We start from the raw sequence: 13,062 nt of genomic DNA, 5'->3' as shown, positions 1-13,062 counted from the left end.
ACCGACAGGTGGGCAGCCCTGGATCCCACGCCACACTTGAAGGTGTGTCGATCACTGCTTCCCTTCATGACCACACCCCTTCCAGCTGCCTAGAATTCAAATGGACCAACTACCTCCAGACTGAAAGAACAGAAATATTTAGATGCACCTTATTGATAACTTTTTAGAGATATATTTCTTCTCTTTGAGTATAGGTGTGTTTAGACTGCATGGGTGTGTGCATACAGACGAGGTTCTGGATCCTCTGGACAGTTCTGAGCCATCACATGCGTGCTCAGAACTGAACCAGGCTCCTTGGGAAGAGCAGCAAATGCTCTTAACCACTGAGCCATCTTTCCAGCCCCCATTAATAAACTTTTTAATCAAAATAAAAACATCAGAAAACAGGATTAGATGGAAAAAGGCTAATATAAAACGAGAAAAAGTCCTTCAGAAAACACCCTCCATTCTCCACAAGCCCTGACATACTCCACTGGCTCCTTCGGATCAGAGCGTTAAGGAATGAGGCCTCGTGTACAGACCAGAACTTGGCTCATTCTAACTCTTCGGTAAACAGCTGACTTTTAATCTAGAGCAGTAAAGAGGCAGCCAGCATCCTGTAAACACACCTGCACACCACGTCCAGAAGACTACCTGATGAGAAAGCTTTATTCCCTAGGGACAATTATAAATATATATATATATATATTTCTAAAAGTTTCTCTGTAAATTATATTTGATTTAGTACTCTGTGTTTCAAAGGGTTTAAAAAACTATAAATTGAAAAGAAAAAAAAATCTCAAGAATATGGAATGCTACAGTTATGTATTTTTTAAATTACCACTAGGCAGTACATGCTACTTAAGCCCACAGTGGAAGAGATATCCATTAGAAGCGGTTTAAAGAGAGCCCAGAATAAAGGGTAACAGAAAGAACACAGATGCATTTGAACAGCCTCTGTAAAAGCAAACAGGGAACACTGGCTGCAGTGCGGCCGGCCTCTTTACCTGCCAGGTAGAGGGCGAAGGAGATGAACCTGTGGTAGCGGATGAGGAACTGCAGCTGCTCCTCCCTCTGAACAAACGTAGCAAAGTAATCCGCCACCGTCTCTCCGTAGAAGAAGTAGTTCACGCACAGCAGGAAGTACCTGGAATTCAAACCCATGAGCTCGCTGTGTCCACTGCTCTCCCCTCAAATGTGACAGAATTTCTCCCTGCATTCTGATGCCTAGACTAAGATCAAAATCAGAGCAGGTGATTAATCCAAAGTAGGCTCCTCCAAAATGCTTTTTCTCATTTTTAACTTAATTTTAAACCTATCAGCCAAGAGCAACCAGCAATCTAACAAAGGTAACTCATGTGTTTAACAACAACGTCAAAATATGCCAGACACATGCCCACGTGCCCACGAACACACTTACGTACACACAGTATTAAGTTTACAATGCAGCTACCTCCTCGCTGCTCACTGGTCTCATGTTTAAGAACACACACTGGAGGACTCAATCCCACCTCAAGGCAAGAGGGAAAGGAAGAAGATGCTGGGCATCTCCCCACGTGGCCCTGCACACAGCCCTGATGTCCTACGCAGCTCCTAGCAATGCCCAGAGGGCTCTAGTGAGCACTGATTCTTCTTGTTTTGAGCGTGTGTGTGTGTGTGTGTGTGTGTGTGTGTGTGTGTGTGTGTGTGCGCGCGTGCGCGCACACGTGTTTGTTATATTCCCCATATGTGTGTGTTTTCTATATATTTTATGAGAAATGAAGAAAACCGCTTGAAGAAAAGTATCCTGTCAGTATGAACACTCACCTCTGGACCCCACACTTCCCCCAACTCCAGGATCGTACTCTAGATGTTAGGCTGGCCTTGACCTCCCGCCTCAGACATCTGGGCAAGCCGCTGTGCGTGTCAGATCCCAGAACTGGGGTTACAGGACAAGCCACGATATTCTGAGCCCCAGAGGTCAGGGAGCTCTGTCTTAGTAAGGCAATGGCTCCCCGGAAGAGGTTCATAGAGTAACTCCCAGGAGGGCCGAAAAGGATAAGGCCATGTTTCCTACTCAGGGTCTTGATGAGTGTTTAAAAAACACATACAGCAGAACTTTGCACGTATTTGTACACATATTGTACAAATATTCTGTGTTCTCTTGACAATTTGGGGGAAAGATAAGTTCAGCATTTTCATAAAATCAAGATCAGGGAGGAAACAAAACAGCGTATATATTAATCATTAATCAGATATTATGAAGACTGAAATGCACACTTTCAGGAAAGCTGTGCCAGAGATGGAGCAAAGGTCATTTCCTCTTCTACAAATCATGTCGTGTTTGTCTTCCTCTAAATCATTCTGACTTAAAACTTTAGAATGGGCTAGATGTGCGTACCCAGAGCCGGCTCAGAGCCACTCACCAGCTGAGTGTTCGGAACCACGGCAGGTCGTAGGAGTGGTAGACCCGGTACCCGATGGTGATGATCTCGTGGAAGCATTTCACTTGGATGCCCAGAACCTGTAGAGAAAGCACAGTTGCATGGGCTCCAGTGCTTATATTTGTGCTGTTACTTTTTAAAAGCAACCCTTTGCCACGTGTATTTTAAAGAATCTTAATCTACGAACTTTTAATTATTTTAAACAGCAACAGCAAAAAGGCAATACTCGCTCGTTCCAATAAGTGATGCATAATGGGGTAGCCAAAGGATGTTTAAATGAAGCTCTGCAGTCTTCCCAAAATCCTGTACAGCAGTTTAAAGCCTGAGGGGCAGCGACAACTCGGGCAGTTGTGTGGACCATATCCATTTATTTTTATTATTTATTTCCGTTTCTCAAGGTGGATGATCTTCCCTTTTTGAGACAAGGTGGATGATTTTCCCTTCTCATACCACAGAGCAGGCTGGCCTCTAACTGCCCACGCCTCTGCCTCACCTCCTGTGTTACTTACAGGTCTGACATGCCCAGCCTGACTTCTCCACTACTATTTCTTAGGTTACTGTAGGGAGAGCTAACTGACAGAGGTCTGCTTCTGTAAATGCACCTTTAGTCCCAGAAAGCAGAAGAGCAGGGCTTTGTGAGTTCAAGGCCAGCCTGGTCTCTACATTGTAAGTTCCAGACCAGCTGCAGACAAATAGTGAAAAAAAAAAAGAAAAGGAAGGAAGGAAGGGAGGAAGGAAGGAAGGAAGGAGGGAGGGAGGGAGGGAGGGAGGGAAGGAAGGAAGGAAGGAAGGAAGGAAGGAAGGAAGGAAGGAAGGAAGGAAGGAAGGAAGGAAGGAAGGAAGGGAAAGAAGGAAGAAAGAAGAGAAAAGGTAATGTCTAGGACAAATAATTAACTTATCTTCCACTTTTCCTTCTCACAGCTATGCAGACTCCGACAGCCAGAAACAGTGCTGGCCATTCTGGACAGTCACCATCAGCCTTCTACACGTCACTTTGCCTGAGCAATGAAGTCACCAAGTTTTGTCTGCATAGTGTCCTCGTATTTATGAACTGACTTCTACCCATTGCTCTTCCCAAAGACAGAGAGACCCAAGGATCCAGATGAAATCGCAGCATCTTACTCAAGTGTGGCCTACATCAATTCCAAAGGGCACACTGAAAACCTCTGAACCAAAGGGTGAGACTGTTTTCCCTTCTTTACAGAGCACACACAAAGGCTTATGATCACAGTGTTGTACAAGAATAGCATGTTTGTAAGCTTAAAGAGTTTAAAATCCAAAGATTACATCACAGATCTATCTGCAGCTTATAATCTAAAATACTACTATTTGGCCTTTCGTTGAAAAAGTTTTCAAAAGTCAGGTTTGAAGGTGTTTTTTTAAGTTACTTCTCAGGGTTTGCAGAAATGAGTCTGTGGATAAAGCAGCATGGCGCACAAGCTTGACGACCTAAGCTGACTTGCATGAAGTTCAAACCCCAGCCCTGGGGGGGAAGGGCAGGGAGGACACAGACAGACCCCAGGGCCTGTTGGCCATCAGCCTGTAGTGTCAAGCTCCAGGCTCAAAGAAAGGTCCTGCCTCAAAAGATAACTACCAAGGGAGATACACACACGACAGCCATCCTGACCCCCACATGTGTGTGTGCACATGTACACACACACACACACACACACACACACGCATACACACACACAAACAGGAGCACACACAAATATTTTTATAAATTAACCTCAAATTTGCCATCCAGGATATTTTTAAGCTATTCTGCCACTAAATACTTATATGTCCAACCCTATACTGTGAAAAAGTAAATGCTCCCCTTAGCCACACAATAAAGATGTATTATATCAAAGTACAGGAAAGAGTGCTGGTCGCCAAAGTCATTAGTGCATCACATAAACAAGGAATTTTTAAAGGTCATTCTTCAAATAACCTTTGAGTGCATACAAAATAAAAGGTTATTTTCCCAATAATAATCATAGAATGAGGACAATGCTCAGTGTTAAGACAAAATGACAAGCCACAACATTTACAGAACAAAGGGCTTTTAAAACATCTAGTGCAGTGATGCAGTCTCCATGGACACTCTCACTTGACACTGCACACTGTTGCAGTGATGCAGTCTCTCTGGACACTGTCACCCGGCACTGCACACTGCTGCAGTAAGAGGAGGAAAGAAGGGCTTTATTTAGCAGCTTACATTATCTGTGTGATTATCCTTACAGACTGCAAGGAGAATACAGAATGACTGGGGAAATCAAAATTAGGAATTCAAAACACTAGAGTTAAAAATCTTTAAAATATACTTATGTTATTAAGGACTAGAAGACTACACAGAATTGTACTCCATAATTGTACCCCAGACTTGAAGACTACACAGAAATTGATACCCCATGCTACCAGTATCAATGGCGTTTCATGCCAGTTCATTCCACAGACTGCCCCTGCTCCCCTTACTAGGGAACCTCCATGGAGACTGAGCTGACCAATGGCAATTGATACTGGTAGAAAACATTGAAAGAAGTTCATTGACCCAATTAATGTGTTAACAGCCTTAAAAACACCAGCCAATTCTTGAGAAGCCTACTTCATTAGTTACTGGCGACTCCTGGAAATGAGTCAGGACATTTGCTCTTTGTCTGTGATGATACACTCTAAAGCCATGTGGAAATATCCACACACACACACACACACACACACACACATACACACACACCTTTGGTGGGGGATGGGAGGGTAGCGGCTGGGCCAAAGAACAGAGGTAGGCAGTCATGTCAGCAGATGACTGAGGCATGTTATGACATGTGTAAGTACTTCAGAGTATACAGATGTGGGTGCAAACAGAGAGCCAGGCCGGTGGTGGATGGCAGGAGAGGAATGGCATGACTATTCTGGTCAAGGGAGTGGCAGAAGCAGGGACAGTAATGCAGGCAGGATGACTACACCAGCAGAGGGCATCACAAGGGGCAAGCAGGGACACTGATTCTGTCAGGGAGGACACTGGGACCTTGCCCCCTGACAGAAAGGAACAGATTTCAAAGGTTTGAGTTCACAGTTTGGGCTGGGGGAGGGGAAACTGTGCTGGATCATCATGGTAGGGGCACAGTGGAACAGAGCTCTTCCTCCCTGGAGGGCCAAGACAAGGAGAAGACACAGCCCCAAACCCATGCCCCTCTGATCTACTTCCTCAACTGGCCCCACCTTTGAAAGTTTCCCCACCTTCCAACAAGTCCGTCAGGGCCTGAGTCCATCAGATAAATTGCTGATTAGCTAGGACTCCAGGTGACCTAACCACCCCTCCGTGACTGGATCCACCAGGTGGGAGCCAAGCCTTCACCATATGAAGCTCTTCAGGGGACAGAAGCCACACAAGAGGGGCAGAGGGTGAGGAAGGAACACAGAGTAGCCAGGAAAGGCTGGAACAGTTCTGAAGGACGGCTGGGGAAAGAACACAGGATTTGGACATGTTGAGTGTCGGCTATGGGTTATGCAAATAAAAATACCTATTTTTATTTCAGGAGTCTATTCTAAGAAAATAATGTGGTTTAAGAAATCAGAACTTATTTGTGCAGAATAAGTTCAAGATAGGGTTGTACTCATTAAAGAGACTGAACATCACCTGAATGTCGAAAGCTAGCGCAGTGATTTAAACAGCACAATGCTCTTCACATTCCATTAGACAGAGGAACCTACCACAGTCGGTGGCTGGAGATGGTGGAACAATACAAGACTTTGAAATGGTATTTAATTAAAAAGATGGGGCACAAAATTTTAGTCATAGTAGTGTTATAGCAATGCCTTTTTTTTTTTTTTTTTTTTTTTTTTTTAAAGCACAAACTGAAAGAACAAAAGAGAGATACCCAGTGGCAGGCAGCCTGATTTGGGTTTGGGCAGCTGATGATAGACTTGGAGTAATTGTGAAAAATCTTCAAAAATGAATCTTAATAAACTGTCCCCATCTTCACAGTGGAAAGCATTAAAATGAATTCTATAATACGAATTAACAATTCTTAGGCTAGTTCCCAAAAAGAGTGGAGAAAGCTCCCACAATATCTTCTCTGTGTTCTCATCTGCCTTTAGCTCACATCGTGTTCAGTGATGGCATCATTCGAAAGCAGGATTCGAAGCACTTTAGGACAGAGGATGCCTGTGTAAGAACGGTGAGAAGAGGTCTGTCCTGCAGTAGCAGCGTCACCTAAGGTGAGGGCTTAACGAAAGCGTGTGCCCAGGTTTCAACAAGAGGGGGAGTTCTGTTTGTCGTTATTTATCTGTTTGGTTGTTGGGGTTATTTGTTTGGTTTTGAGGTAAGGTCTTGCTAGCAACTGCAGGCTTGCCTAGAACTCATTCCACATCTCTGACTAGCTTCAAACTTTTGGTCCTCCTGCGTCTGTCCACAATGCTTGGTTGGAAATGAGTTTTCAACAAAACTATCTTGAACTGATTTAAAGTGCTGACATGATAAGCGAATGCATGGCAGGGGTAACATATACCTGTCCAAACAGAAACAGGACTTTAAGCACATACCATAATATCACCCAAGCAGCTCACACCTGCTTTAACTAAATCTTTACCAGTCTTATCTTTTTCCACTGACTTACCTCACCAATCAATGGATGTAACTTGAAAGAAAAACCTTTATTTTCCTTTCATAGCAGGAAAAAGTGCAGTAATCCTAAGTACTTAGACAGGTATTTGATTCTCTTTTAAAAATCAGGACCCCACTGAGCATGGTAGCACACGCCTGCAACGCCAGCCCTGCAGGGCTGAAGTAGCAGGACTGCAAGCTAGAGACCAGCCTGGCCTACACAGCAAGTTCAAGGCCAGCTGAGACAGTCTAGTGAGACCCTGCCCTAGAAACAGTCAGGATCCAAACTGGGATGAACGAAGCGTGTTCTGAATTACATCATGAACAAGTAGCCTGGCCTTCTCAGGAGCATCACCCCAGATGTACTGAGCTGATGACACTTTTCACTGTGACTAACTTTATTTTCTAATGTATCCTTAATAAAAAAAAGAACCATACCATATTGCTGATAGCCATATCAGCTCGAGAGGACTGAGTGCTGGGGGTTAAAGACAAAATGACAGGTAAATGCATTCGCACCCTCTGGCAGGCAGAGCGGGAAGGTGCTTCCATGGAAGAGGCTGGGTGATCTGAGCTGTGCCAAAGGACGAGGACAGCGCAGCTGTCTGCATCACAAGCATGCTCTGTGAGACCAGGTGCCACGTGGATGCAGTGGTGACTGGCCAGAGGAAGTGACCAGTTTACCCAGAGTCCTGTCATCCTCTTAGCTCATCCTTGCACACTAATCATGAGGGACACTGCGTGCACCCCCAAGAATGGTTGTCACGCTTCACTGCTAAGCCGTGCTTGGATCCCTGGCAACACCTGATAAGTGTGTTGAACTAGTGGATTTCTCCTGGCTCCCACTACTGGGGGATACATTCTCTGGGAGGCACTCCTCCACTCCCGGCTCCTCCCTGCACCTCCTTGACTCCTATTCAGCCTGCAGCCGGAAGCTCACCTGCGTTGCACAACGCTTCCAGAAAGCCTGCTAACCCCTCTTCTGCTCTCACAGCGCTGGTCTTCACTTACAACACTGCAGTCTGTAATTACAAGCAGCTAGTCGGCTTTTTACAGTGTCAGCAGCAAGCTCCGTCAGAAGACAGGCGTGTTTTTCTCCACACCACGACTAACATACCCTGGTGCTACTGTGATGCCTGGCACGCCTCAGTCACCTTGAAGGCATTTCCCGGATGAGGGAGGAGCTTCATGAGTCTGTTTACCTTCGAGACTGTGGGCGTCCTGGACACATCTAGGTCTGCCAGCACTTCCCCTCAGCTCTCCAGGCCCACCCCTAGCACCACTCACAGGCCGGCTCAGATCCTTCGCCCGAGGTGCCAGCTTCGCCATTAACCCCTGCCTGGACTCTGGAGTGTCCACCTTAACTCCGCCTTGCTGTCTCCGAGTACCCCTCAGGATCAAGCGCGGGCACCCTCTCTCTGCACGCCTTTTGCTATCCCGACTCACAACGGACGACACACGTCTCTGTCCTCGTGCTTCACACACGGCTTGTCACAGACTTAGCACTCTTTACCTAGCGCTGTGTAGTCTTCTGGCTAACCGGATGCTTCTGCTGTTGGGCTAAGTTCCTTGAAGTCAGGGATCTCGTCACATATAAATGTCTGAAAGTGGCATGTGTGTCTCTGCTGTATCCAGTGCTCTGCACAACACTGGAGACAGGGAAGTCTGTGCATAAATGTACACTTGGTCGCTGCCCAAGGAGCTCGCTGAGGGACATTTCACAAACAGTAACGTGCTTTAAGGAACTGAATTGGCTGTTGCCAAGTCTTGTGTTACCTTTTCTCTTATCATAGGCTCAGATTGCTTCACTAACACATGAGTACTGAAAAGCAGAGGCACTTAGGAAAAGTCAGTCACTTACCAGGAGCATCAGCATGAAGGACCCCATGTAGATTATCAGGAAAAAGAGGGAGATCATGGTCAGGGTGAGAATCCCACGGATCCACCAGTTCTTCCATCTACAAAGAAGAGGTTTGTAGAGTCAGCACTTCATAATGTGATTTTTAAAGTTGTGGCATGTGTTGTTTCAGTCCTGAATTTCCAGGGTTGGGAATTTCTCCTAACTATTCTTGAAGATCATCTTATTTCGTTTTATATAATAACAACAAATGGCAATCGCTCGCTGAGGGTTAAGGTTTTAATTTATGTTAGCTAAAGAAAGAAAGAAAGTGATTGTTGTTAAATCTGAGGATGGGGAGTTAGGTGGTCAGCCTGGGTGAGGGAATAGGTATCCAACCAGGGTCTTGTGAGGAGGAGAAGCCTGAAGGGAGTCCTGGACAGGAAGATGTTCGGGTCCTGAAAGTGTAAATACAAACACGGCCCAGTTACAACGGTGGCAAAGGCTGCAGGCCTGCCACATGGAAACTTGGCGTTGGTTTCTCAATGCAGACGTCATGGCAGGTACAAAGGGCTGGCTCCTACGACGCTGAAGACTGGTCTCCCCAGACTTCCGTTGTAAGGCGAAGCTGTCCAACAACTCTCTCCTCTCAGGCTGCACCCTACAACAATATCCTTTGGGGGCCCTTACATTCATTATTATCTGATCATGCCATAAGGCATATTAGCAAGCTCTGTACAAAAAAAATCAAAAAAACAAACAGACAAAAATCTAAGAATAGTCCAGTACATGGACTGTCACTTGTAAACCATCCGAGAATCCCTAAGGCTGGGTTCAGTGCCACATCCCTGCAGTCCTGGCAACACGGAACGCAGCGATGGAAGACCACTTAAACCCTGGAGGATGAGGCCAGCCTATACGGCACCAAGACCCTGTCTCACACATTCTGAAAGCTCCTGAATGTGGGTCATTCCTGTTCCAAACCCTCTGCTGTTTTTCTTTAATATTTTAATGGTTTTTTGTTTGTTTGTTTGTTTTTTACCACATATCCTTTGGGCCCCACAGCTGGAGGCTACCATGGATTTCTAACTTCTTCTGCTATGTTCCCTGAGCCAACACATCCTCTGTGAGTTCTGCTAGCAAGCTTCGTGAAAATCCAAGGTCCTCAGCTACATGTGTTGGATGCATATTGTAAGAATTCAAAAATATTTGAGTATGAAAAGGAAGGAATGATTTATGTAAGCTGCACATCATTGAATACACACTGCCTTTTCCTCTACTACCCTGTCTGCTCGAGATATGGCAACAAAATAGAAATGCATCTGTAGAGAGTGTGTGCTCGGCAAATACACGATGAGATACAGAGCCAATCAACAGGTTAATAAAAACATAAAGCACAAAGCTAGAAGATTCTTGGGGCCATCAAGACAGCTCAGCAGGTAAAGGTGCTTGCTGTGTAGGCCTGCAGAAGGTGACAAGGGTGAAAAGACCCTAGAAAGTTATCCTGAGCTCCGTACACCAGAGCTGTGGCTTATGTGTACATACATAATACATTTAAAAATAAATTTAAAATAAATTTTCACTAGTCACTGTACACAAAATATGTTAAAATCAAATGGTGTGTGTGTGTGTGTGTAGCTCAGGGTAATGGGGAGGGGGGTGGGAAGATCAAAGGCATGGGGGCAGAAACTGTTTGGTACCCTCCCAACTCCTGCATCACACTGGGACACACACACATGTGGCACCAACCGGAAAGCAGAAAGTGGAATGCCAGCCCTTGTCCTCACTCATGTCTCCCTGCTCTGTCAACCCCTCTGCAACCACCATTACACACTCCAAGTCAATCGAATTAATGCTCTGGGGGCTTGTAAGTCAAACCAAACTGACAATTAAAATCAACCAGCATGTATGACTTTTATTAGTTCCAATCGTAACGTTTAATTTATATTACAAAAGATTTTGATTCAATTTAGTCTAGTTTATACATTTTATTCTAGGCACAGGTCTTTTCCTTTTTACAATAGAAATGATAGTTGATGTCATCTACTTATAAAATATTGACTATATTTCTTGCTTTCAGCCACACCCCTATGTTATATGGCTAGTTTTACTTTTTTTAAAAAATTTTATTTAACTTTTATTAATTACACTTTATTCAATTTTGTATCCCTCCATAAGCCACTCCCCTCCTTCCCTCCCAATCCCACTCTCCCTCCCCTTTCTGCATGTATGCCCCTCCCCAAGTTTTACGTTTTTTTTTACACATAAAAAAAAATCCACAAGGGGTTAAGGATTTAGCTCAGTGGTAGAGTGCTTGCCTAGCAAGTCCAAGGCCTGAGGTTCAGTCCTCAGCTCTGGAAAAAGAGAAAGAGAGAACATGAATCCTAAGTGTAGCGTGTGTGTGTGTGTGTGTGTGTGTGTGTGTGTCTGTGTGTGCGTCTGTGTGTCTGTGTGTGTGCACGTGCATGATGCTGGGGCTCACAGCCAGCAGACCCACATGTGATAGGCCAGTGTTTCACCTGTAAGGCACATTCTCACCTCCAATCCTGCACAGTTTAGACACTTCTTTTTCAGATAACCTTTCACGCCATTTCTGTACACAGGGATCCAAAATGTCAACATTAAATCCAAACAGCTTTTTGCCAGCTTCCCAGGTTTGTTTTGAAGTCCTCAAATTGAATCTATCCCACTCTATTTCCCTCTGCTCTTCAGTAAAATATGTAAGAATCATGATTTTTTTTCATCAGACTCTGAACTTCAGATCTGAACTAAAATTTAGTTAAAGTAAAAAAAAAAAAAAAAGCATGCTTCATTTTAAAGATGTAACTCTTTGCAGATTAATGAATGGATTAGGAAAGTGGGCTAAGTCATAAAGCTAGGCAGAGGTAAATAAAGGGCCTTAAGCCAGCCACTGACGATAATCCTGTCCTGTCTGTATGAAACCTGGAATCATATTTAGCCCTCCCCTAGAGAAGAACACACTGCAGAAATATCGGAAGCCAGGCCCTGCCTGGGAGCTGCCACACCTCACACCAACCATGTCTGGCTCTGGGCTGGAGAACAGCAGCTGCCCAGAACAGGAAATGCTCATCGTGAATCTACCTTTCCCAACGTCTCAAAATTACAGTCAGCACACACCTTCAGAGCATGAAGGAACATGCTCTGGTTAGCTACCTTAGAGAAATCATTTTATTAGCATCAAATTAATGAGCATCACTGCAATATATCCCTGTTTTTGTGTGTGTACATTTTTATCTGTGCTCCCCTCTGCCCTCCCATTCCTCTCTGCAGGCTGGTCCCCTTCCCTCCCACCAAAACATCGCCTGTTCCTCCTTTCCTGTCACACGTACCCTGTGTCCTACTACTCCTCTTGTTCCACCATCTCACCCCCCTTACATGTCCTCCCCCTCTTGTGTGGTCTATGTGTACACACACATACAGAGACATACGTGCACACATGCCCACTCTCACATACAGGAATTTAAAGCTAGATTCCACATTATTCTGAATCTGGCTAATTTCACTCAATGCAACGATTTCTGGTTCCATCCAACTTCCTGAAAATACAATTTTATCTTTACAGCTCAATAAAATCCTCAGCGTTTGTGTATCACATCTTCCCGAGCCACGTGTCTGTTGACAACAGCCATGTTGTGGCTACTGTGGATGGTGGAGCAACAGCATCCACACTGCAGTAGCTCTGTGCTGTGCTGACCGGCAGGCCTGCGAGCACACACCCAGCACGGGTATGGGTGGGTCACGTGTGAGAGCAGGCATCCATGGTGTACAGAGAGAGGAGTGGACCCCTGGAGCTGGGGCTACAGTAGCTGTGAGCTGTCTGACAGGGCTGAGTGGGCGCCGCCGAGAAGCAAACTCTGTAAGAGTGGCAACTGTTCTTCACCAGGAGCCATCACTCTAAGCTCTTTCTTTATGAAAGAAGACTGTTGTGTTTGTATTTGTTCTGTTAATTGGTTCTTGTACGTGGTGAGAGACAGTGGCTCTCATTTAGGAGAAGGAGAGACAGAACAGCCACTTTAAGTCCCAGGTCAAAGGAAGTGTACTCGGGGATGGGTTCCAGTCAGCTCTAGTTCCAACCTCTACTGGGGAACCAACTCCAAAAGTCAGTCACAGGCTGCATGTTCTGGGAGTCTCACGGGTAGCCCTGGCCAACCCCAAAACAGAGATTCTCATGTCTGGTACTGGGGTGTTTGTTAGATGGTCTTTGTCTCTTGGAGGAA

General features: G+C 45.2%; 1 protein-coding gene across 1 annotated transcript in view; it reads right to left on the bottom strand.

Annotated features, from left to right (window-relative positions):
* Cds1 (CDP-diacylglycerol synthase 1) overlaps nt 1–13,062 on the bottom strand; it is a 68,522-nt gene that overhangs the window by 29,845 nt on the left and 25,615 nt on the right. The window contains exons 3-5 of the mRNA XM_060381026.1: nt 8,849–8,945; nt 2,385–2,482; nt 987–1,126 (exon numbers count right to left, since the gene is read on the bottom strand). Coding sequence (XP_060237009.1) covers nt 987–1,126; nt 2,385–2,482; nt 8,849–8,945 — 335 coding nt within the window. The remainder of the gene's footprint in view (nt 1–986; nt 1,127–2,384; nt 2,483–8,848; nt 8,946–13,062) is intronic.

This window comes from Meriones unguiculatus, chromosome 3, assembly GCF_030254825.1.
Source record: "Meriones unguiculatus strain TT.TT164.6M chromosome 3, Bangor_MerUng_6.1, whole genome shotgun sequence".
In the NCBI taxonomy this organism is placed as follows: Eukaryota; Metazoa; Chordata; class Mammalia; order Rodentia; family Muridae; genus Meriones; species Meriones unguiculatus.
This window is presented reverse-complemented; position numbering and strand designations above follow the sequence as displayed.